Raw genomic sequence first — 26,963 nt, forward strand, 5'->3', positions numbered from 1 at the left:
ACTATGGTTGCAAATATCAAAAAATTTCTATATGTGACACGGCACCAGAGTTAAGTTAGGGTTTTTCAAAATGCTGACACGCTGAGCTCAAAAGGTTCGCCATCACTGCTGGTCCTACTCTAATTGGTCCTACTAGACTCTGAAATTGTGTTGATCATGAATTTTGCATTCTGCTTAAAGTTGCAGGGTTGCTCATGATAGAGTTTGATACAACTTTGTATTATAGAAAAATCCAGTCATTTAAATTTGCCTTGAACCTAAATTCTTGGAAGCAATATATCAATATAAAATACAAGTAGTTCAATCAAATGCATAGCAGATTAATATTTGATTATGGCAAACTGTTTCAAAACAAATAACTGCATTTGATTGATTGAGAAGCAAATGCAGTGCAAATGAATTAGTATAATAATTATAAAAAATGAAAATTAGCCCTAACCGGTTTGGCTCAGTGGATAGAGCATCAGCCTGTGGACTCAAGGGTCCCAGGTTCGATTACAGTCAAGGGCATGTACCTCGGTTGCGGGCACATCCCCAGTAGCGGGCCTGCAGAAGGCAGCTGATCGATGTTTCTCTCTCATCGATGTTTATAACTCTCTATCCCTCTCCCTTCCTCTCTGTAAAAAATCAATAAAATATAAAAAAAAAGAAAATTAAATTTTCACTTAGGGGTTATTTTTCTATTTTATAAGATCTGAAACTTACAATACTTAGTAGTAATATGTTACTACATTATCTTTAAATAAAGTTTTAATAACTAAACTTCCAAGAAAATATGTTAATATAATTAACATAGTGTATATTTTATATGCATATAAATATAAATACATGTATACATTTTATGTAAATATATTAATGTTTATGTGTTACATATGTTTGTTATCTATGCTTATATATAAATATATATAACATGTTTTACTGTGCTACCACATAATTAATGTCCAATATAAAAATTATTTATTTAAACAATTTTCTTAGATAAATATTGAAGGGAAAATTTAACTGAAACATTTTTTCTATGCAAAACCTTTTTTTAAAAAATCTAAACTAAGAATACTAATACATAACTGACTCAGTTAATTGATTTATTCTCAGACCAAGTTATTTTTAGAAGATGTTCCTAAATTTTAATTTACAACATCACTTTATCTAGTTACCCATACATGTATCTTCAATTACTTGCAATCAGAAATTGCCTTATAAAAAATTAAATGTAGTCTTAACTGAAATAGTTTCATAGCTATTTTTCACACTAAAATATTACAGCAGCCATCTTCTCAATTACATAACTGTGTGAATAAGCCAAACTAAAATTACCATATAAGAGTTTCTGGCACTGTGTGCTCAGCTCACTCCCAAGAAAAGATGTTGGATTTTTAATTAAGTTTGCCTCCTAAAACATTAACAGAGGGAATATTTAGGAACCCAGCCTGCTGTTGGCCCACAGATGTAAGTCCAAATTAAACCTACACCGCTACTGTTTTATGGAAAACACTCAACTTCTCAGAGTTTCAGAGAACTCATCTGTACAAAGAAGAAAATACTCAAACCTACTTCCAAGGGTCCCTGTGAGAAGTTAATTGAATAACACTAATTAATTGCACAAAACCCAGCAAGTAAAAAAGGTGCCATAGATGTTAGATATTTGTTGCTACAGTTAAAGAAACTCCTCAGATTTCATGATTATACACTCTACTTAGCCTTTTGTTCAGGAAATTGGTTTATAGTTAGCTAGTAACATAGGGAGCTCTATCTTAGGTACTTGTCAATATTTCTTCAAAAGCCTGGCTAAACAAATCAATAGGCTTTGAGATGGCCAGAGGGATATATTATGCAGGCTCTCCTGATATTCTGAACTTATTTCCTCTGTTAGTATAGACCCATAGAGACTCGACACAGAACATATGCTAAGTAATGCTCTCGGTACCATGAAACTTTCTTTTCATGGCCTTAGGAGATACCCTCTCTATGATGTTTCACAGGATAAAAGCACTTTCCTACAGTCTGGCATTTAACTGAGAATCAGTTCTTTCTTTCCACCAAAATTGATTACAGAATACTATTACTGTCGCATGTATAATTTTATCAAATTCTTCAATGGTTAACGTAACAACTTTTACTTTGTCCTTTGCTCAGACCCAAACCCAGGAATCATCATGTTTTATGCCTTTTCTCATACATCCAATCCATAATAAATTTTGTAGGATTGTACCCTCAAAAATATACCCATACTAGAGGCCCGGTGCACAAAATTTGTGCATGGGGGGGGGGGGTCCCTCAGCCCAGCCTGCGCCCTCTTGCAGTCTGGGACCCCTCGAGGGTTTCCCCCTGGGGGGATTGGGCCTAAGCTGGCAGTCAGACATTCCTCTCGCAGTCCAGGGCTCTCACAGTCTGGGACCCCTTGCTCCTTACCGCCTGCCTACAGTGGAGGCAGGAGAGGCTCCCACCACCACTGCTGCACTTGCCAGCCATGAGCCCAGCTTCTGGCTGAGTGGCGCACCCCCTGTGGGAGTGCATTGACCACCAGGGGGCAGCTCCTGCGTTGAGTGTAGTGGTCAGTGCACATTTTAGTACCGGTCATTCCACTATTTGGTTGATTTGCATATTAGGGTTTTATTATATAGGATTGTAATCACTTCTCCTTATCTCCATCCCTACCACCAGTCCAAGCCACAGTGATCTCTCTCCTGGACTATTGCTATATACTTATAACCGGTCACCTAATCTCCAACTTAACAACCTTTTAAAATGTAAGCCAGAACATTATCTCTATGTGCAAAATGTCTAAGACAACATTGTTAATAAAGAATATAAGTGCTAGCATCTATTGTTTACTATTTCATTGGTTCTTTTTCTAAGAGACTTTCTAATTCTCATCCTAGAAATACATATTTCAACGAGATTTCTAAAGTATGATTTGATATACCAGGAGCTATAATTTATAGACACATTTCAGATGTAATATAAATATTTCATTAAGATTGATTCATCCACATCAAAGCATTAACTACTGCAATAAAGTTCTCTATCATCGATTTTTCATATTGTATTTAGAAAGTAAAGGAAGTAAGCAACTCTGAGACCTAAATTGTCAATTCCAATTCATATAGTAACACAATATTTCTAAAATCTTTAATTTATACATTTTGAAAATGCCATTTCTGAAGTTTCATAAGAATTTAAATTTTAGCATCCCAAACTTCTTTTACTCATCGGGACTTCATGGTGAAGTGGAAGGAGAAAGGACACTATTGCCAATCATTTGTTGGTTATAAGGTGTCACTGATCTTGTCCTTACAACTATTTCTCCTGCTCCTTAATCTCAAGACTTTGTAAAAGAGACAAAAGACTCACAAAGAGATAAATCCTAAAGTAAAACTAAAATACTTCAGAACATAGGCCACCTGTAGGGGGCATCGGATTAGCTGGAATATGTTAATATGATTAAAAAGGAGTTTCATTACGAAGGGGTGTTGGTTACCTCTATAAGCATAAAATAACAAAAGCAATAAAAAAATTCGGTAAGCCCTTTAACCCAATTCCAGGGGAGTGGAGAGTAATCATTAGCATCACTGTAGCAGCTAACATTTACTGTGCGCATCCTACTTTCCAGGCATTGAGCTCTTAGCCATCAAAGGATATTGACTCCCTTTGCAAATAATTTTCCACCATCAAATGGACATATTAGGTTATTATGTGTTCCTTTCATCAACTCTCTCAGTTTGTACTGGCTTCATGCTTACCAAGGAAACTTTGGATTATGATTTGGCCTCAAATAAGGGTCTAAGAAAAAAATATAAAAGTGATGACCAAATGGAATTCTAGTTTTCCACTTCCTAGGATAGGGATATCTCATAGGAAATATAGAAAATGGCTTTGATGATGTTGTGACTTGTCATCTAAGAATGCCTACAGGAAATGAATGTGCCGGTTAGTCCTATCACTGGAACAGTAAATTCTTATTTTTAATGAACAAATTGGCACTCTGCTGTCTATCTTGGTTATGTGTGCATTTTCATTATTCACCCCTGGACATTAAGAGTGAGTGTTTGGGGCTTCCTGGTGCTGAATCAGGTCTAACAGTCCCTGTCACTATCACTTTCACCCACTAAAGTAGCTTACAAAATGAGACCAGAAAGGCTACACACAATTCATGATTCCAACTATATAACCTTCTGGAAAAGGTAACATTGTGAAGACAGTAAAAAGACCAGAGGTTAGTGGGGAGGAGAGAGATGACTAGGTGGAGCAAAGAGGATTTTTAGGGCAGTGAAACTACTGGCTCCTAACCGCTCACTTGCCTGCCTGCCTGATGCCCCTAAATGCTCGCCTTCCTGCCTGATCACCCCTAACCACCTCTGCCTCGGCCCCTGCCACAGTGGCTTTGTCCAGAATGATGTCTGGAAGGTTGTTCAGCTGTCTGGTCTAATTAGCATATTATGCTTTTATTATTATAGATTATGGGTACGTGGAGATCCCTTATGCAGTGGTTCTCAACCTTCTGGCCCTTTAAATACAGTTCCTCATGTTGTGACCCAACCATAAAATTATTTTCGTTGCTACTTCATAACTGTAATGTTGCTACTGTTATGAATCATAATGTAAATATCTGATATGCAGGATGGTCTTAGGCGACCCCTGTGAAAGGGTCGTTGGACCGCCGAAGGGGTCGCAACCCACAGGTTGAGAAACGCTGATGTAGATAGTGAGGGAATCTATAGGAATCCATGAGGAAAGAGAGCATATAGGAATTCTTTGAATCTTTTGCTCAATTTTATTGCCAATATAAAACTGCTCTTAAAAAAAGTACATTTTGCCCTAACCGGTTTGGCTCAGTGGATAGAGCATCAGCCTGTGGACTGAAGGGTCCCAGGTTCGATTCTGGTCAAGGGCATGTACCTTGGTTGCGGGCACATCCCCAGTAGGGGGTGTGCGGGAGGCAGCTGATCGATGTTTCTCTCTCATTGATGTTTCTAACTTTCTATCCCTCTCCCTTCCTCTCTGTAAAAAATCAATAAAATACATATTTTTTAAAAAAGTACATTTTTTAAAAGAGATGAGAAATTTTTGAGCTTAAGAATCTCTAATGTAATACAGGCTTTGAAAAATGTATCGCAAGAAATCAGTCATGTGCCTGCTATGACTTACTGTACCAGAAAATTTACATTTCATTTTATCAAACGCAACACAAAGTTGACATCCTTATTTCAATATTCAAGATGAGGAAGCGTGGTCTGATGTGTTAAATATCTTGCTCAGAAATCACACAACTATAGGAGGATTCAAACTTGTCTGAGTCCGTAATCTGAGCTCCATTACTACACTATCTGCTCTTTGAATAGAAAGTGCAAAACTGTGGCCTCTGTCTTAACCTACAGACTTTGGGCTACTAACCTCATTTCTGTATATCTATTATTCATTAAATGTTCATGATTTCCATTGTCTGAGATGGCTTATATCATTTAGTTCTTATCACAGTTCTTTGATACAAGTTTTATTAGCTCTTTTCAACCAACTAGACGTCCGATGCACAAAAATCGTGCAAGGAACTCGGCCCTCTCAGCCCCTTGCAGCCTCAGCTGGGCCTGGCAGCCCCGGCTGCCTCAGCGGGCCCTCGCAGCCCTGGCTTCATCCAGAAGGTCGTCTGGACGGTTGTTCTACTGTTCGGTCTAATTAGCATATTAGCTCTTTATAATATGGGCTGGTGAAACTGAGTCTGGTAAAGATTAAATTATATGCCCAATCTTGAATTTCAAAACCTATGTTATACAAAGTTACAGCTCCTTTCATAGTGATACAGTTCTCTCAAGACTTGAAAGTTGCCTGATTTTTCTCATTCATATCTTCATACCACTTAAAAGGAATAAATCATATAATTCGCTATGAAATTATACTTTTATCTGCCATTTTCTTCAATTTTCATAAATTGTCTCAATATGACGAAAGGGGCATTATGATTTTGGTTTTACAAAATTTATAACTGTAAAATGCATTGAGTACTTGCTATATAACTGAAATTATAGCAGTGAAAACAGATTTTTCTATTCTTATGGAATTTATATCCCAGTGGGAAATTGACATATAATAAAAATATTAGATAATACTCTGAAGAAAGAGAAAGAAAAAAGGATTAGAGAAGCAATTTTGAACCTTATTCATCTCATGGCATTATTAAAATTCTGTGGCACTCCAAAAAATAATGTTATTATTTATTTCTTTTATTTCTTATATTTATTTCTTATATTTTTTATATTTTTTGCCTATGTGACCAAAAAAAAAAGGTATAATTTTGATTCATTTACATCAGATGGCTTCTGTTATGTTGGCTGTTGTCATTTTTTTTTAATTTGGGAAAAGAGGTCAATGCCCTGACTATATAGTCAGGTATTGCATGTTTTTAAAAATTTTGTGGCACACCAGTTGAAAATCACTGGGTTAAAGGTTGAAGAGAATGTCATCTCTTTTGGACAGTGTAATCAGAGAAAGCCTACACCAATAGATGACATTAAAGCAGCTAAAAGACAGGTATAATTCTAAAATTTTCAGGTGTTATCAGCTATTATTTTGATAAAAGTTAAGCATATATAACACTTTCAGAGGTAAACAAGACACTGTATTATCAATATTCCATGCATACATGTTGATATTCACCTCATTTGTAGGAAAATTTATATGACATCCAATGGTTCCATTTTATAAAAGATCAACAAATAATTGTTGCAAAACACCTATGCCTCATTATAAGGGTATCACTCATGCCTTAATCAATGCCTATTGTATTTTATTTGACACATAATTACTAATAGTTTAGTTACCTATCTGAAGCTTCTCCTGGGAATTTCTAAGTAGGAGATATTTTTCTAGAGAGAGGCAGATTAACAGTGATAATTGGCATGTATCAACCAAAATTCAATAGAAGACATAATAATAAATAAATACCAATTTACAAATTATGAAATGGTGGCAGGTTAGGTCAGGGTAGTTAAGAGTAAAAGAGTAAAGACATTTCAATAATCCTTGAGAGCACTCAATATATTAAAGGCCAGCTGTTTAGTAAATAATCACAACTCTGAGTAAACAATAACATATTCAGTGTACTCTGTTCAAAGGCAGATGGGCATGTCATATATGTTAGAATAATTAAACATATATCATTTAAAATTGGTTTTTGAAAAAAATAAGCTTTAGCCATCTAGGTATATCACTCTGAGAAATAGCATTCCCTGGACTAGCTGGATTGCTTATTAGATATTGGGCTATTTGAGTAATTTGGGACCAAAAAATTGTACACACACTTTAACAGCTGATAGCTCAATTTTGAAAATGAAGTGTATTTCAATAAATACTGCCTTTATAATTATTCAAAGTGCGTGTATACATTTTTTGGGACATGCTATATGCTCAAATAATTAATGTTATGATTTATTTCTTATATGCTGCATTTGAAGTTATGTTGATGCATCAATCAAGGCATTACAAATTAATATCTTTTCACATCTAATTTCCAGTCCTATTTGAAAGTACTGTTAGAACCTCCACATATTTCAAATAAAACTACTTACTTTAGGAAAACAGCAAGCTAAATTATTAAGACAGTGTGTTAAAATATATGTTTAAACTGAACATTATAATGATTAAAATTACCTAATCCAATAGAAATTATAGCTGTATGAAAATAAATATATAAGTAAGCAAAAATTCATTACTCTGTAAGTTCTTCTATCTTTTTTTCCACTAGAGTGGGAGGCACATTAGAAACAATGACTTGCATGTCCAGCTGATTGACAACAGAGACCTGAAAGAAGAAAAAAACAGAATTTGTTTGGCTTTTACTCATTAACATTTCTATAATTAGATCATTTTTTATTTCTTCTCTGCTATGCATTTCACACGGTGGTTTTCATTTTTAAATTCAGGAATAAATGATTTTTAGTCATGTAATTTTCATTAGATGTCGGGGCATGTTCAGAATGACAGACCATTTGTTGTTTACTTAGAAGTTACAGAAACTTAAGTGACTTCCACTGTTGTTGATTTTGTGTTTGTTTGCTTTCTTCATTATGAAAGATGTTTTTGTTTTTTAATTAGGTAGGTTAAGAACACTCAGGAAAACAAAAAAAACACAGCCTTTATTTTATAAATCTCAAGAGATCATTTAGTCATTGTGACTAAGAATCTGTGATATGACTAGTTAGAATAATTCATTTAATAAAACCATCATACATAGTCTTGCTGTTGTTGTTGTTGTTGTTGTTAATCCTCACCTAAGGATATTTTCCCGTTGATTTTTAGAGAGAGTGGAAAGGAGGGGGAGAGATATATATAGAGAGAAACATCAATGTGAGAGAGACAATGGACTGGTTGCCTCCCACACAGCCCTGACTAGGGTCAGGGATTGAGCCTGCAACTGAGGTACGTGCCCTTGACCAGAATTGAACCTGGGACCCTTCAGTCCTCAGGATGATGCTCTATCCACTGAGCCAAACTGACTAGGGCAGTATCATATATAGTCTTTATGTCTGCTTTAGCCAACTTTATGTGTAGATAAAGACGAATATACATGTAAACTTACATGTGGGGCTAAAATTAATTTTAACAGCTGTTGATGAGTTCACCCTACTCATTTAACATTAATAACATTTTTCCTGTTCTTATTTAGAATAATGGAATAAAAATAAAAGCATTTATTACCTGCTTACAACATACAATTTACTTTTTTCCTCAATACACTACAGGCTTTAACTCATTTAATTCTAACAACCACCATATCAGGTAGTTATGACTATTATTCAGTTATAAATAAGAAAACTAATAAACAAAGAAACATTTAATAACTTGGGACCTATTAGTGCAGGCTGACTCCAGAACATGTGCTCTTTACTATTACCCAATATGAATATAAAAAATGTAAAGTCAAATTACATATTGTCTTGCATGTAAGTTAGACACTATTAGAACTATGTGTATGTATATGTACCAGGACCATAAACTGAATATACTGGATTAGGCATATTTAGCATCATATATCTGATCATAATTTATACTAGGGAATAATTTTATGCTGCAAGTTTTTTCGGTACAGGCTCCAAGTTGTCTACGTATGGATGCCCTTTCAGGAGCCACAAAATTAGTGTCTTCAAAGACCAGACAGGTAATGTAAATGAGTGAAGTAGCCAAAAGCATGAAATAATAGGGAGAAGTGGAAATGTGACAAATCAGAGTCTACAACTCATCTGAAGAGGTCAACTACTAACTCATCTCTAATGATATGGCCATATGGGAAAACAGGTCCAGATTGGCTGGAAGATTCAGTGTTTTGGGAGAAGAAATCCAAACTACTATGTGAAATAATGCAACTAATTAGCAATCTTTCAAACCATTGTTTGAGCCCAGTAATTCGGGTTCTGCAGTGTATATTAAGCCAGGCACCTATGAGCAAATAGTGAACATTGGCAGTTACAACCTTGCATCCCTAACTCATTATAGGTGTCTGGGACCAAATGTTTACATTTTCCTGCTTATAAATTCACACACACACACATCTAATTTTATTAGAAATAGATTATCACAGTTTTTGTGCAACATTTTTCTTTTCTTATTGGTCCTGAATGAAAAAAGAGACATAAATTACCTAGAAATATTTTAGTTTTGTTTATTTATTTGCTTATTTTTGTTTTTGGTAGTATACATGGCAAAAATCTCTAAAAAATGTATATGATACTTATAAAATTATTTTCTCCTTTCTTTTCTCCCTTCCTCAGTCTGTCCACTCTCCTCTCCCTCTCTTCTTTATCTTCTTCCCTTCCTTACCGCCCCCCTTCTTTCAACACTGGTTCAGACAATGTCCAAAAAAGAGAAAAGAAATTCTGACAAAAAGCAAACAGCCTGGAACAAATAGTAGCCATGGAGTGTTATCTCAACAAGAACAGATTCCTCAACCTCCTTTGTAGTTTGGTGGAACCACATGATGTTCTGACAGATATAAAGTTAGTGAAAAGAAAGAAATTGCTTGAGTATTTTCTGTGTGAACCTTTTCTTCTTTTTCAATTTCTATCCTAATAAAGAAGTCATAGAAAAGGACAAAATTGTAAGTTGAAGGAAACCGAGTCCCTGTGTTTCCATTTGTAGGAAAGCCGTGGAGAGCATCACTCGACCACATACACTTTCATTGCAGTCCTATGAGAGAAAAATCACATTTGTTTGTTTAAATTTTTGAAATTTTGGAGTTTTTTATTATGCAGTAAATCTACCATGACAAATACATAGGCATCTATTACATGTGGCTGTCAGATTTTTAGAATTTCCTCTTATATATGTTCTGAGCTTTTGAAGTTTTTTTTTTTACAAGAAAACTTTTGAAAGGCAATCAATTCATGTGCTGGGACCCTATTTGGAAGCAAAATTTCACCTAGCAGATATAAGTAACTCTATTATTTGCCTTTTAAGAATAGTCAGTAATACCTCAGAAAGATAAATTACTGACTCAAAGGGAATTTTCAATTTGTTAATGAGCTTAGGGACTATATTCTGACTGAATCAACAGAATAAATTAAGATTTCAGATCCTCTGGAATATATGTATATTAATCTTACAATTTATCTAAAAGATTTTCTGATCTTAATAAACTTTGAAAACATACTTTTGTTATTTTTAAGACAGAAAATTTATAATTCAAATAAAATATCTTACTGTGTTTAACTCCAAAAGTAGTTGTTTCAGATTTACCTGTTAAAAGTTACATTTAAAATTTTAAATATTTTAAAAGTATTAACATATGATTTATATAGAATGTGTATATATTGGACTATGCAAATGAAGAATAAGCTATTATAGTTTAAATTCTGATTTTCAAAAAATTCTATATCCCTGAATCTTTAGTTTCTTCCATCATATAAGGAAGAGATATTTGAATCTTTAGCATTACTGAATATTATTTGTTACTTTTTCCAGTATAGCTTCTATGTAAATAGTATCAGAAATAAATGTTAGTTTGTTATACAAAACCATAAAAATTCTGCTTATTAAATTACTTAATTTTATTCTTTGTGTGTTGACTACTAATGAAAGATTTTAAAGAAAATATACCTATTATTGTGAAAATTGATTTGTCGCTAGGTATGGTAAAAAAAAAAGGAAATAGAAAATATCATGTATGAAGCTTTGAATTCTAAAACAAGAGATTGTCAAGTTACATTATTTCCTAAGTCCTTTTAATTCTTCATCACAAACCTCTTATATTTCCTTGCCCTCACCCATTTTTCCCATATACTTTAGACAGTACCGTCCAATAGAAATAGAATCTGAGTCTCAAATACATACCAGATATATAATTTTAAATTTTCTGGCACTCAAAGAGGAAAAATAGTGAAATTAATTCAATAATACATTTAACACAATGTATTTAATACATTATCATTCCAATATGCAATCAACATAAAACAACTTACTAAGGAGACATTTCACATTTTTTCATGCTAGGACTTTGAAATTCAGTGTGTATTATATACTTACAGTACATCTTAATGCAACCTAGTTACATTTCAAGTGCTGAGAAGCCACCCATGGCAAATAGCTAACATACTGGACCTTTAGAGGCCCACCATTTCTTGCTTGGGGTGGTCACTGTCTCTCTCACATGGTTTCTAGCATAATCTCACTTTTCTTAAAAAAATACGAGATGTTTGAATAGCCTTTTGAGGTGTGTGTGTGTTCTTTGTTACTACATCATGATGCTACCTCTGGAGAAGAAGCATTCTAAACAGAGCCACTGCCAAATCTCTAAGTAAGAGCATGTCTGACTGTTTGAACAAAAGCAACTTGGCCAAGATTATTGGGTTTGAATGAGTAAGAGAGAGAAGAGTAGAAAATGAGGTTCCCGGAGGCCAGAATCAAGGGTCTCATATATGACTTGAACATTTCTCTGGGTAAATTGGCATTATATTAAAAGATTTTGAACTAGGAAATTACAGGAGCTGAATTACATTTGAATCACTGGCTGTTATAATTAAACTGGACTGTAGTGTAGGAAGAATAGAAACATGAGGGCAAGTAATGAGTTTGTGCAATGATATAGGTGAAATATGATAGTGGTTTCAACCAAGTTTAAACAGTAGAAATGTTGAAAAATGTGGAGTTAGTAATGTACAGTAATAACAGTATTTGCTAAGGGATTGAATCAAGAAATTTTAGCTGAAGGAACTCAAAGATAATTTGGGCATCAAGTGAAGTTGGGAAGACTATAAATGAAAGAAATGTGATAAGGAAGTGAAGTTCAGTTTAGGACACATTACACAGATATCTTTATTAGATATTAATGTGTAATTGTTGCAAGTACAAATAGATTGATGAGTCCACTCTTTAGAAATGAACTTTGGGGTGAAGATATAACTTTAATATGTTTTAGTATATAGATGATATTTTAAAGTTATGAGTCTGGATGAATTTACTGGGTCATGAGTACAAGTAGAAAAGAGAATTAATTACTGTCTGAGCTCTAGGAAATCTCAGTACTAAAGGGTGAGGAGAAGAAATTGAACCAGCAAAGGAACCAAGAAGGAATATTAGTAAACAGTAAGGTAAGAAGTAAAAAGAGAGAATGGTGGCCCAAAAGCCTAGTAAAGGTAATAATCATCCAAGTGCTGCTGATGGTTCAAATAAGATGAAGACTGAAATTACCAATCCATTTAGTAGCAAGAAGCCATTGATGATGTTGACATAATGAGTTTGGATGAGTATTGGCACTGACATTATGATTAGAGAGAGTTTGAAAGAGATTAGATGGTGAGAAATTAGTCAACTCTAACAAAGAATGTTTCTGGAAAGAGTAATAGAAATGAGTGGTAGCTTGAAGGAGATGTAGAGTAAGAGGGCTTTATGTTGAACATAAAAAGAAAAAAAGGCATGGTTATGGGAATAATCAAATAAAGGGGGATTGATATTAATGATGAATATAGAAAATGAGAGAGCTGTTGAAACAATGTCCTAGGGTTGGTGAGTGGGATTTGAATCTGTTGCACAGGTCAAGGTAATGGTTCCTGATAAATGCATAGAGAATCCATCTAATAATAATAATAATAATAATAATAATAATAATAATGCAAAGAATGTCAGTATAAATCCTGGTAGGTAGGAGGATTTAGTGATGGGAGTTGTCAAAGTAGCCTTCTAAATGCTTTAATGTTACCTTTCAGGGAAATATGTTGCCAATTAATTAGGATTGTAAGAAACAAGTTCTTCTAGAAGAGGAGGAGTATGAATGAACCAGGAAATATATAGTGTGGTTATTGAATAAATAAGAGCTCACTTGGGGGATTTCATCATTAATTTAAAGAAAGATTAATTATATAAGCGTACATGTTTTTGCAGTCATACTCAGCATGAGAGAAAGAAGAACGTTGCAATTAAGTACAGTTATGGTTTTGCTAAGTGTATGTGATTTAGGAAGAGAAGGCAAGGAAGTTGAATTTTTATGTGATGGAGTGCTTTTAATAATTGATAATGCACTACAAAACTGGTAAGCAGGAAAGAGAGCACAGGGGGGTTAGAGGAAGGGTAAAAATATAGCAGGCTAAATGAATTAAAGGTCCTGGTGAGGACAGAGTGCTGGGGCTAGCTGAACACATTCAGTATTATTGTCAGAGAGTGGGAAGTTTGAAATGGAGGAGGTTACAGAGGGGTTGCAGTAATTGGTAATGGCTAAAATAACTCTGGTTGTTATTTTAATAGGGTAGATGGTAAAGCCATTGGAGGAAAGCCATTCAGGGAAATTTTAAGTTCACGATACTGGAAGATTCATCTATGTGTATAACAAAATTGCCAAAAATTAGGAGAGAAGAATTGTTGGAGATAACTCCGGAGCTAAACTCATTGAAATATGTTGGGGATTGAGCAACGATTTGGGTGATCACAGCAATAATGTGAGGCAGTGAGTAAGTGACAGAGACACAGATGATGAGAATCAAGGTTGGATTCTTGGGAAGAAGGAAAGATCTAGAAGCAGCCATGTGGTGCACTGAGAATTCTACTTTGCCAGTAGGTAGTATGAAGACTGTGGCAAACATATATAGAACAGAATACAAAAGCCATTATTTTGGAAGGCAGCAGAAGTATCCTCAGGGGAGAACCACATTTGCATTAAGCAAGGTTTTATCTAAATTAAAATCTTATCTTCATTCACCCTTACTAAATTTTAAAAAAATGGTTTCTTGTTGCTTTTAGGAAAGAGTTCCAATAATTTTAATGTTGCTTTCTGCTTTTAGATAAACCAACTACTTCCACCTTCAGCCCTTTCTCTTAGTCACTTCTGAGTCTCATTCTTCAGACTGAGTGAATATCTATCAGTTATTCAGACCTATCATCACATCTCTTTCTTCTTGGTTTTGGTACATTGTTGTTCTCTCTTCATAAAATATTTATTTCTTTCCATAAAGAATTTTAGATCTTACAAATATTATTTGCTAGGAAGGCATATCACATTATAAATATAGAACATTATCATTTATTTTAATTTAATTTTTCTCAATATAGTTTGAATAATTTTAAAGGTATACTTCATAATTTCCACATAATAACTTGTAGAGTCCAAATAAAAATCCCATAAACTTCATACTGCTTATGTGCATATCATATATATATAATCTATATAGTTGCATTTTTATGATTTTTATAATATTTTAATTATGTTTAATATACTAAATTATCACTTAACCTTAAAGCACCACAGTGTGTTTATTTTAACAGGAAGAGAAATAGCATTATTTTACCTAATGTTTACAGATATTAATTTGATTGAAAATCTATATCAACCTTAATATCTTCTATGTCAAAAGTTTCTTGGCTTAGATTGGCCCTTGTTTTTTTATGCAGCTTTACTGTTATAAATGAGAATGTTGTGGCCTTCACACCCACCACAATCATGGTGATTGATCTTTATCTAAAAAGAAAAATATTTGATCACTGATGTCTGCATAATATGAAGGTTAAACCTGTCCAAAGAATTAAATGAGGAAAGCTTTGAAAAAAGAAGATATAATAAGATGTAAGAAGCAAATATATATATACTTGATTCTATCTTTAAGGGACAAACATTTCTAATAATTATACTTATAATTTATACTAGATTTATCAGAGAAAAGTCCAAATAATGATAGAGATTCCATGGAATGGATGCATTGGTGTTAAATATTTTGAGTAAATGCTAATAGCAAGCCACCCTTGAGAATAATCTACCACCAAAATTCTAAAGAAAAAGTCAGAATAAAGTGATATTATTGACTGAAACCAAATGTAACTTAGTCAAGGATCATCAATGTCATCAATGGGACTTTTAAACAACAAGAAAAAAAATCCATTGAAACATGAACATTCCTTTTGTTTTCTTAGTTACAAAAGGCCTAAAGGTAATTTAAACAATAATACAAATTATTTTAATTTCTACAGCACAACTCTGCAAAGCATTTTAAAAATTTAAGTAGCTCCAACCTAATATGCATTAAAAATGAGATCTGCAGACCAAATAGAAATCCAATGCTTATGACACTGTTGTCAAAAGCATATATAAAAACATATGATGTATTTCCCAAATGTCAAAAAAACACACAACCCAACAACTTTAAAGCTATTTTTTTATACTAAGCTATAGCTATCAACAACCTGGATAAAATTAATCACATTTATATTTTAGAAAGCCTATTTCAAATAAATTTAAAAGTTCTATCAGTTGAAAACATTGACCCCAGACTAGTAAGGCATCTGAAGATTTATCTACTTACAAGTACATCTGCTTTGCCACTTAGTCCCTTCCCATAGTCGTCAGTTGCGATGACTTGAAACATGAAGTAGGACCTCCTCATGTTATGGAAGAGCATGGCCGTTTTGATAAGCCCTGTATATGTTTCTACCACGAATCCTTCTTTTCCTTCTTTGATTGGTGGAATTATGAGTCTGTATGCTATGGCACTGTAATTGCCAGTATCTTTATCAGTAGCCTAGGAGGGAAACAAACACAAGTTATAAATAGGCGAAAAAATGACCCTTATTAAAGGACTTATTTCTGCTTGTAAAATTGATGTTCCTTGTGTAATAATAATGCAAAAAGCCCTCCTAAAAGTCTACTTTTCTGGATGCTGTTAGATAGATTTACAAACTTTGTGTCCACAGGGCTCAAGGATTGTCATTAGAATAATACCTACTGAACTGTGAATAAAAGGACATAGACACTAACAGAGCCCAGTTGATGAATCAGGTTTTTTGATTGGTATGCCAGATGGGTTCAGCTCTGGGCTGAGATCCAAATTGGTTTAAGGATGGGACTCACTGTTTACCTAACCATTGTCTTGCATATAGACATAGCATGGGTTTGTGTCTTTTATTTAACCTACTTTTTAAAAGGGGAAAAAAATAAAGGCACTAAAATACATCCAATGACAATAAGATAAATCAAAGTTCAGAGCTGTTAACCAGTAAGCTCAGAGTTGCTTAAAGAGATTCTAATTAGTTAATGTCATAGCATAATTACAGAGGGTTAGAATACTAATCCAACTTATTTTTTACATTATCCCATACCCTGATTATCCAGATTTGTTCCTGGATTGTAGGTACTTACAATCTACAAGTTAAGGTTTCTTAGCATTGAAAATTGTAATAAGGTAAATAGTTGCTTAGAATATGGTTCGTGTGTGTGTGTGTGTGTGTGTGTGTGTGTGTGTGTGTGTTTAATAAAGTATGAGCATTACATATTGGGCTGGTCTATGGATTCTACTTCAGGGACATTTTTCAGAATGCCAATTTGAGAATTATTTCATAGTAAAATATTTGGAAGCAGAATGATTAACAGAGTCTTAGTGAATTTATAAAAACCTACATATATGCTAGTCATGATTCTAGATATGTAAGTTTTATGTTTTTATTATTGTTTTATCTGCTTATTCTTATTTTAACCAATGATATGACTATTAAATATCATGATCAAGCATTTATTATTTGCCTTCATAATGCTAAGAATTCAACAGAAATATTTAATAAACTCTCTGAGGAATGTATTATTCCATTTATATATATTAGCTGTCCAGTAAAACTTTCTGGAAATTCTTTAAATATGCTCTAATACAGTAGCCACTAGGTACATTTGACTATTGAACACTTGAAGTGCGGCTTTTGTGACTAAAGAACTGACATTTTATTTGGTTTAATTTTTCAAAACCTGCATAGTAAGTGGTAAAGTTAGTATATAAATGACAATACTATAAATTATATAAATGTGCATTAAGGTACAGCATGAACTTGACTCTCTGGCTTCAAAATTGATATATATGCTTAACCATTAAAATATTTCAGGATAACTCTACCCAGCTGGTAGATAAGGTAACTTAACCCAGATATTTCACTTCAGGATAAGATATTTCTTTAATTTTCTAAGAAGTTAAAATTCTCAACTTTAGAATAGAATAAGCTCTAACTACCAGCTCATCTCTTTAGATGATTGGTATGGATTGCATAATGGTAGAGCTTAATTTTGGCATTAGAGGAATGGTAATTATATTTCAACAATATTACTTAAAGGGAAAAAAAGAACAAAGAAAAGAATAGTTATCAAAGTTTTTTTTCTTTTTAAGCTTTGAACCCCAGAGATTTTATTCATTTAACAAAGCACAGCATAGAAAAAAAAAGCACATTTCCCACAAAAGTTAAAAATCAGAGTTTGAATCAACTAATCAAAGACATTTCTTTTACATACTGTGAGAAAATTTTAGACTAATGCCAACTCAATAAAGCATTTGGTTGAATAATATCCTTTAACATATTAACACTGACATTTCCCGAGGAATAAACTTTTTACTGCTAATGCAAACTTTACTGAGGTATAACAGGCATGCTATAATGTACAAATCTTAAGTATACAGCTAAATAAAATTTTGCAAAATATACACTTCCATGAGATATTATATTATCAGCATCCCTTCATGACCTTCTAGTTATACCCAACTCTCCAGGGAAACCACTATTTTGATTTCTAATACCATTGATTTGTTATGCCTAATTTTAAACTTTATATTGATAGGATCATAATAAAGTTTCTGTCTGACTTCCTTTACTCAATTTTGTATTGTGATATTCTAAACCTTTATATTTAAAAATAGACCCTGTAACACAACAATCACATTTAGAAAAGAAAACATGGTCACAATATTATCATTGTGATTGTGGATACATTAAGCTTCTTAGCACAGTTTTTACTGATTAACTTCCAATTTTAATAAAAAAGTAATTTTAACTGACAGTATTGTTAATTTATTTAATCATGATTACCACAAGTCACCATATTTTGTCTTATGGATTAAGGTACTTTTTTAAACCATACTTTTCTGAAACAAATAATTATTTAATGCCAAGTTTGGTTATGGAATTAATAATTATAACTTAGAAATACCTATTTTATTATTTTTCATAGTACATTTGAAACAATTTGTCAAAAATGAGATACATTTTTCAAAATTATGCTTACTAGACCATTTTTAAAAATATATAAAACTACTGTCAGTATGTCGTTAGTAATGATTCCACTTTAAATTTCCATTTGTTTGAATCAGCTTGATCCTCTTTGCAATCTCAAGATCTCATTTTAGAAAAATGGTCAGGATTATTATCATTATTTCAAATCTCCCTGTTCTCTCCCAAGTATCCCAATAGTGAAATACAAGTAAGTTAAACAGCAAATAATAAAAATTTCAATAGATACTATACTTATGAGCAAGTTAAAGGAGTTTCTAGCTTAATGTTGAGTCTACTCAATTTTCAACCGAAAATGAATTTAATACTAAAACCTAGATATAATATGTGACTGATTAATGTTGGTTATATAGGTTACAATCATACAGTTAATAAGCAAATGTTATTTTTATGAAATAAATTGCAAGATATGATGTATTTAAATACAAAATGAATCACAAAAATATTGATCACAAAATTAAGAGCACAATTTTAAATCTGGTTGAAGATGTGAAAAAAGTGAGAGTTTCAGCACAGTATATTATATCTCTTTGTTTCCTACTTTTAATAATTTTAAATTTAAATTTTTGTTTGCTTATTTGCATTCTGTTATATAGAGAGGTAGACTCAATAGATAGATGTGATTTTCAAAAAAATAGATCACTTAGAGTTTCTTGGCCCTGGCAGGATAGCTCTGTTGTTTAGAGCATTGTATTGTCCAGATACCCCAAGGTTGTGGGTACATTGAGGTTGCACATTCAATCTCTGGTCAGGGCATATACAAGAAGCAACCAATGAATGCATAAATAATTGGAATAACTAATCAATGTTTCTCTCTCTCTCTCTCTCTCTCAAATAAAAACAAAACAAAAAATACACAAATAAAAATGTTTATTTCTTATAAAATATCTCAAACATAAGAGTGTATAAAAGAGAATAACATAATAAACACTTGTTTACCTAACCCAGGCATATCAAGTCTATACATTATACCATATTTACTTTAGATCTTCTTTTAAAATGGCTTTATGGAAATATAATTTACATATTATAGATTGAAGCTCTTTAAGATCACTTCTGTATTTTATTCCTCTTCTTCCCAATAGTAACCACTTTCATGATTTCAGTACATATTGTTGCCTTGGACTTTTTCATCATTATTCTGAATACATATGCATTCATTGTACAAGTGTGTGTATTGTTGAATGTAATATAATGGGTACACACATTTATACATATTGATCTGCATAACTAGTTTTTTTTAACTACTATATAACATTCCATCTCCAGTTGATTGACATATAGGTTGCTGACAATTTTTATGTGAAAGGAAGCCCCACAATAAGTATACTCACATCCTGTGTAGACATCTCTCTAATAGCTGCATAGCCAGTTATAAGGTAGGGGCCAGGATAAAAATATACTCAACCACACTAGACTTGCTCTTGCTTGGTGTGCCACCTCTGTTTCTGTTAACATGCTGTGTTCTTGGCTAATGAAATGAGGGCCTTCACACATGGGAGGGGTCTCTCCCAGACCATTCTTAATGACATGGAAAATGTTCATAATTTATTGTTAAGTGGCAACATAAATTTCTACACAGTCTGTATTGTGCGATCATCATTTTTAATGAAAAAATTATACCAAAAAGACCAAGGAACCAGCCTGAAGGGGCTATTCTAACATCAAAATAAACAATAGCCGGAAGAGATCATGATCTATTGAATACAATGGAACGGGTATGCTAATACAGATTGAATGAATGAATGAGTGAATGAAAGAAGAAAAGGCTCTTGCTTACAGCATAATACCAATAAGTGTAGAAGGAATTATGGATTCAGGAAAAAATATCATTTGATAACCACCATAATAATAACCAATTCAGAAAAAAATTGATTCAGGCAAGAGTTACTAGTGAGTGAAAGACTGATAAAGATCAAATATTTACATAGCTTCAAAGTATTTCCCCGCAAAATAACTATTAATTATAAAAGCAAAAGAGTCACTATACAGTGAGAAGCCTAGCAGACTCTATTTTAATTCAGTGATCAAAATTAATATTACCAGTAATGGGCCAAGTCATCATCATGTGTCACCTGATCAGATGTCATGAGGACAACACATCATTATCACTTCTGTGATATTTCTGCCAAAGCTGAATAACTGAAACCTAACCGTGAAAAAACATCAAACTCAACATCCAACATGAAGGGCATGTTACAAAATAACTGGCCTTCACCTGAATCTCTCCCATCTCTTCTTCATTTAATGCTTCATCAGCTCTATTTATCTCTGTACTTTCAACCTTTAACTTAACAGACCATAAGACATCTATCTCTTTCTTATTAAAATAAAACTAAACTCTTGTTTTACTCTATACCCAATTCTGTCACTATATCTATAATTTCCATATCTATTTTTCACAGTTTAGTTCCTCAGAATATTTTTCTACAATCACTGCTTCCAATTTCTTATTTCACAATCATCCCTTAACTGCAGCTGGAATTCTGCCACTATCATGCCATTGAACCTATTAAAGTCAGTGGCTTATCTAAGCCAGGGATCTTTAAACCACAATATTCATTTGCATTATTTGTATAATGTTATTGCTGATATAACATCTATTGAACCCTTACAATTTTCCAGGTGCTATGCAAATTCTTTATATACATTATCTAATGATATCCTTTTATTGAGTAAATTTCATTATTATTTTATAGGTGAGGAAATAGAGTCACAGATAGATTAGTAACTTGCTTATCATCACACAGATAGTTGATAGCACAGTTGGGTAGGTCTCGCTCTAACATCACTGCATTCAATATGTCAGAGTAATTACCAGGACTAAAATCCCAGTAAACACAACAGTAAATTGTAGATTCAATGTCTTAAGAATTCTTCCCAGATATATAAAGGAGATAAAAATCTATATATATAAAAGCCTAAATGACCGTCTAACCATCTGACCATCTGACCATCCAGTAGCTATGACACGCACTAACAACCAGGGGGCAGATGCCCAACATAGGAGTGGAAACCACAGGCATGGAAACATGGAGCAGACTGATGGATCTCAGAGGGAAGGGGGGAGGGCAAGAAGAGATTAACAAAAGATCTTATATGCACACTAGAGGCCTGGTGCATGGATTCATGCACTGGTGGGGTCCCTTGGCCTGGTCTGCACCCTCTCGCACTCTGGGACCCCTCGGGGGATGTCGGACTGTCAGTTTCGGCCTGATCCGCGCAGGTTAGGCCGAGGGACCCCACCAGTGTATGAATCCATGCACTGGGCCTCTAGTGATATAATAAATGTTCAGATCACAAACTAAGTGAAGGCAAAAAAAATCTTTGCACTGATCTAGAGGCTTTTTTTTCTGGGGTAGGTGAATTTAAAATTTAATTTATTAGGTACCGAGTGGCTCAGAGAATAGAAGGCAAGGGCCCACTTTGGAAGTGAGTCCAATAAGACTTCCCTGCCCAGAATGCTAAATTCTTATTATGAGGGTGAATGAGAAATGCATCTCACTCTTCTAACTGCCTCTGCCAAAGCCACCCCAAAACTGCAAAGAAAATTGCCTCACTTAACACTAGATAATTAATGCTGTGGGGAAAACAGCTTCCTTGAGAATCCATAACCAAACACAAGTCCTCATTGTAGTGTTTATCCTTTATGCACACAACACCAATTTACTCAACTCAAGGAGAAACCATAATATTCTGAATTTGTTGACCCAGTGGTCCTAAGTTCTGCCCAAATGAATAGAAAAACCACAATTGTGAGTGTGAGAAAAGTGACCTTTGACTGATAACAGCCAAACCTTCTCACAGAAACAAGTACTTTTTTTCAAAAATGCTACCTCCAATCTATGACAAATAATTTTAACAAATAAGTCCCCCAAAAGATAACAAGTCAGAATAAAGTAATTCCCCAAATGAACAAGAAAAAAATATGAAAACAGTCTGTTGAGATAATAGAAGCAAAGTCATATCCACAAAGGAGTGGACACAGAGTATAAATATGTTCAACATGTTTTCATAAGTAACAGTGATCTCAAAAACTATGAATAAAGAATGAGAATAGTTGAACATAAATAAAGTATATCTCCTAGAAATGAAAGATATAATTACTAAAGTTTAAAACTCAGGTATGAAGTTGTTAGCAGATTAGGCATAGCTGATGAGATAATTAGTGAACGGAATGATAGGGCAAAAGAAATGACAAAGATAACAAGTTCAAAAGCAATTTTAGACAGAATTTGAAGTGATAAATTTTAGTACATGTCTAATTAGAGTTTCAAAAAGAGAGAAGAGAGAATGGAACAGAATTTTCCAAAACTGATAAAAGGGAGCCACACAATCAACTATAAACAGAGTAAATAACAAGTATCCCACACCTAGAACCCATATATCATGTAGAGCAGTGGTTCTCAACCTGTGGGTCGCGACCCCTTTGGGGGTCGAATGACCCTTTCACAGGGGTCGCCTAAAACCATCAGAAAACACATATATAATTACTTATTGTTTTTGTGATTAATCACTATGCTTTACTTATGTTCAATTTGTAACAATGAAATTGGGGGTCACCACAACATGAGGAACTGTATTAAAGGGTCGCGGCATTAGGAAGGTTGAGAACCACTGATGTAGAGACTGCAGAACATTCCCCTATGCCCAGCCCCAAAGTGGAGTCTTAGAAGTAGTAGACTGACAGTTGACTTCTTAACAGCGACATTAAATGACAGAATTAGATTTTCAAAGTGCAAAGAGAAAAATAACTGCTCATTTAGAATGAAAATATCTTTCAAAACCAAAAGTGAAATGAACACTTTTTCCGATAATCACTGAAAGAGTTATCATATAGGATGCCCCCCCAAAATGTATACACACACTTAGAATAATTATAAAGACAGTGTTTATTAAAATTAATTTTCAAAATTGAGCTATCAGCTGTTAAAGTGTGTATACATTTATTTGACACCCTATATATGGAAAGTTCTAAATTGTGTACTTTAAGTGAAAGGAATATGATTCCAGATGGAAGAGCTAAGATTAAGAAAAAAATGAAGAAGAATAGAAAACATTAAATGTACAACTAACTCTCTACAAGCATGAATTTTACAATACAATAATTATATCATTATGTGTGGTTAAAAATAAAGTAAAATACCAACCACAGTAATATATAAATTGAAATGAGAATGACTGGAGTTTAATGTTCTAAGACTATATAATGTTCAGGATGGAAGAGACTGATATTTTTAGGTACATGTTAGGTTAAACTTTCTAAGATAACCTATACCTAATAAAACCGAATGTGTAACTCTCACATATATTAGGGACACATAGGGTTAAAAAATCCATTACCCTACCCCCTCAAAAAAACAAAAACAAAACACACACACCTAAACAACAACAACAACAAAAAAAAACAATTTTAAAAGAAGAGAAAAAGAAATGTAGTAAGAAAAGACAAAGAAAAACCAAAAGAAATGATAGGGATTGAAATCCATTATATCTTTAATTACAACAAATGTAATTCAATCTTTCAAACAAGGTTAATCAAACTGGATAGAATAAAACCTAATCTATATGTATAAAAGTCTAAGTGACTGAATGGTCGCTATGACATGCACTGAACACCGGGGGACAGTCGCTCAACGCACAGGATTGGGCTCCCTGTCTGGATCGGGCCTGAGGGGGTTGGGCTGAAACCGGCTATCTGACATCACCCAAGGGGTCTCGGATTGTGAGAGGGCGAAGGCCAGGCCGAGGGACCCCATCGGTGCATGAATCCGTGCACCGGGCATCTAGTTTATTGTATAATATATCATTACTAAAATAACGTAATTGAAAATGGAAGTCAAATTCATTTATGTTTTCATTTAGAACTCATTATTCCAAGGTAGAATTTTGTCTTACTGTGTTTTTATTTTAATGGGGTGAAGTAGGGAAAGTACTAATATTTAAAAATGTTTACAATATTAGAAGTTAGACCTGTTATATTCTGTGTGTCTAAGAAGAACCAATCTGAAAGGAAACTATTTGCCTAAAATATCATTAGTTAATTTATGCATGAATAAAGCAAAACAAGCATATGGTATTTAAAAACATAAATTATTATGCATATAATCTGCATTGATTCCTTAAAAACTGAAGAAAATTCATTTCATTCTATGAAATGGGCAAACTAATAAAAATTAGAAATATATTCCATCACTTTTGAGATAGTAATAAGGGGACATCTAACAAGCTTAGTTAAATGAATGACTGAAAATTCAAACGGACCCATAATGAAAACGTGAATCAAATTTGGGATAAAGAACCAATGTCTTTTTACTTATTCCATTACTTTCTTTATTACAAAAAAATTATAATGGGTTCCTGATACTCATTATTATCTGGAAGAGCTGACCCTGAAATATTTGATACATTGACTTTTGTGAGGTTCCCTTGGTGAGAAAAATCAGGAAAGTATGTCTACAGTTGTATTAAAAGAAGGAAAGTTAGAAATGAATATAATTATACTTGCTGTAATTATATTTTCAAATGAAAGCTAAGACACAGGAAACCACTTACACATTTCTAAGACTTCATCGGAAATTTTAATGCACACAGGTGCCCAACATTAAGAGAAAATCACCAAATAATTGACTCTATCATACAGGGGAGTAGGTGAGCCCATTAAATTTCTAACAGCCTAAATAACTGTTCCCCTCTGTTGCATAAATGAATGCTATGGATGCAGAAATATTAGTGGAATAATTAGTGATGTCCTAAGAATTTCCAAAGCCCATTAAAGTCCAATAATGGCAACTTTAACTTTAGCTTCTCAATTAGGTACCATTTTAACATTTAACAGCACCGAGGGCTCACTTTGAAATACATATAGTGAACGTATTTTTTAAAATATATTTTTCTTGATTTCAGAGAAGAAAGGGAGAGGGAGAGAGAGACAGGAAGATCAATGATGAGAGAATCATTGATCGGCTGCCTCCTGCACACTCCACACTGGGGATCCAGCCCACAACCCAGGCATGTGCCCTAACAGGGTATCGAACCCTGATCTCCTGGTTTATGCGTCCATGCTCACCCACTGAGCCATGCTGGCTGGGCTAGTGAAAGTATTTTAGAATGTTGGGGTGAAAATATTCAAATCTCTCATTTTGACTGACTAATGAATATCAGTATGTGAAGCTGTACTTGCAAGAAGCAACAAGAACAGAGTTTTTGCTTCCTAAATTAGCTGGTCCTTATGTCTTTAGTAACTACAAAGAAACCTTCATTTTAAAACCCTAAAAGACAATATGTCCAACATATTATAACATAAAAATAAGGAAAATTTCAGGTAGATTGATCTATTTATAAAACAATTCAAGACAGCAGAAACAATGAGAGAAAGGAAACAGTTTAAATAAGAAAGCTTAGTGTTTGATATTTTCATAAGAATATTAAAAAATATTGTAAAGTAGTAATAATTCTGCATTTCAATATGTTCTTTAGTATTTGTATAGTTAAAATCTCATTTAATTTAGAAATATTCTAATGAGTAAAATATAACTTGGTGTAGAAACAATTTAGTAATGGTAAGTAGAGACATGCGACATAGTTTGAATTATAGACTTTTACAGGAGGTTTATTATTATTTAATTATAGCTAGAATTTTCCAGCATTAAGAATTAATTAAAATTAAGTTTATTCTTAATATAGAGTGGTGTCAAATATCATGAGGTAATATGTATTTGAAAATTAAAGAAACTGATCTGAAGAATAGAAAAATCTTTTATTATTTTTAAAGCTATACACTGAAATATTGTTACAGAAGGCATGAGAATTCAAAATAAGAAAAACGTGCATTTCAGAAAAAATCTTTAGTTTATTTTCTTTCCCTTGTAAACTATTTTGGAAAATAAATATTATTACCTCAAAAATATGTGCTTCCCCCCTTATTATTGCTAATATAATGACTAATCATATATTTCCTCATTGATGTTTTAAAATGGACTCAGAAATTATTTGTTCTAAGTTTTCCTTCATGTGGAAAATATGTAAACTGTGCTCTATTCAATAGACATAGTAACAAAGGAAAACTCATGTACAATTTGAGCCCTCTATATGAAGAGTAAATTAATTTTCAATGTTGATTTTGAATAAAACTGTTAGGGATTTTTACTACAAGCTTAATTATTAAAATGTTTAAGGAATTTATATGTTGCCATAATTTTATAGTTATAAATCCTAAATCCTTCAGCATTTAAAGCAAATTAAGTTACATATTCATTATTTTTAACTCTCTTGTTCTTACTTAGTTACATTACATTCAATCAAGCCAAACAAAATTTCATTTTTTTCTTCTCAGCTCCCACCCTTGCCCATCTTCTGTATTCTTTCTGTCTGCTAAGGGTGTCATCACCTATGGATTGAACTGAGCTAAATTTCTCAGTATCCGTTTCAACTGTTTTATCTCCATCCTCGTTCCC

At 33.3% G+C, this 26,963-nt stretch overlaps 1 protein-coding gene across 16 annotated transcripts in view; it reads right to left on the reverse strand.

Moving 5' to 3' along the window:
* Positions 1–26,963, reverse strand: part of PCDH15 (protocadherin related 15) — a 537,899-nt gene that overhangs the window by 38,431 nt on the left and 472,505 nt on the right. For all 16 annotated transcript variants that reach the window (XM_023764291.1, XM_023764288.1, XM_023764290.1 and 13 more), the window contains 2 exons: positions 15,771–15,986; positions 7,707–7,795 (listed from right to left, as the gene is read on the reverse strand). In XM_023764291.1, the coding sequence (XP_023620059.1) occupies positions 7,707–7,795; positions 15,771–15,986 (305 nt within the window). The remainder of the gene's footprint in view (positions 1–7,706; positions 7,796–15,770; positions 15,987–26,963) is intronic.

This window comes from Myotis lucifugus, unplaced genomic scaffold (genome assembly GCF_000147115.1).
Source record: "Myotis lucifugus unplaced genomic scaffold, Myoluc2.0 scaffold_326, whole genome shotgun sequence".
Taxonomy (NCBI): Eukaryota; Metazoa; Chordata; class Mammalia; order Chiroptera; family Vespertilionidae; genus Myotis; species Myotis lucifugus.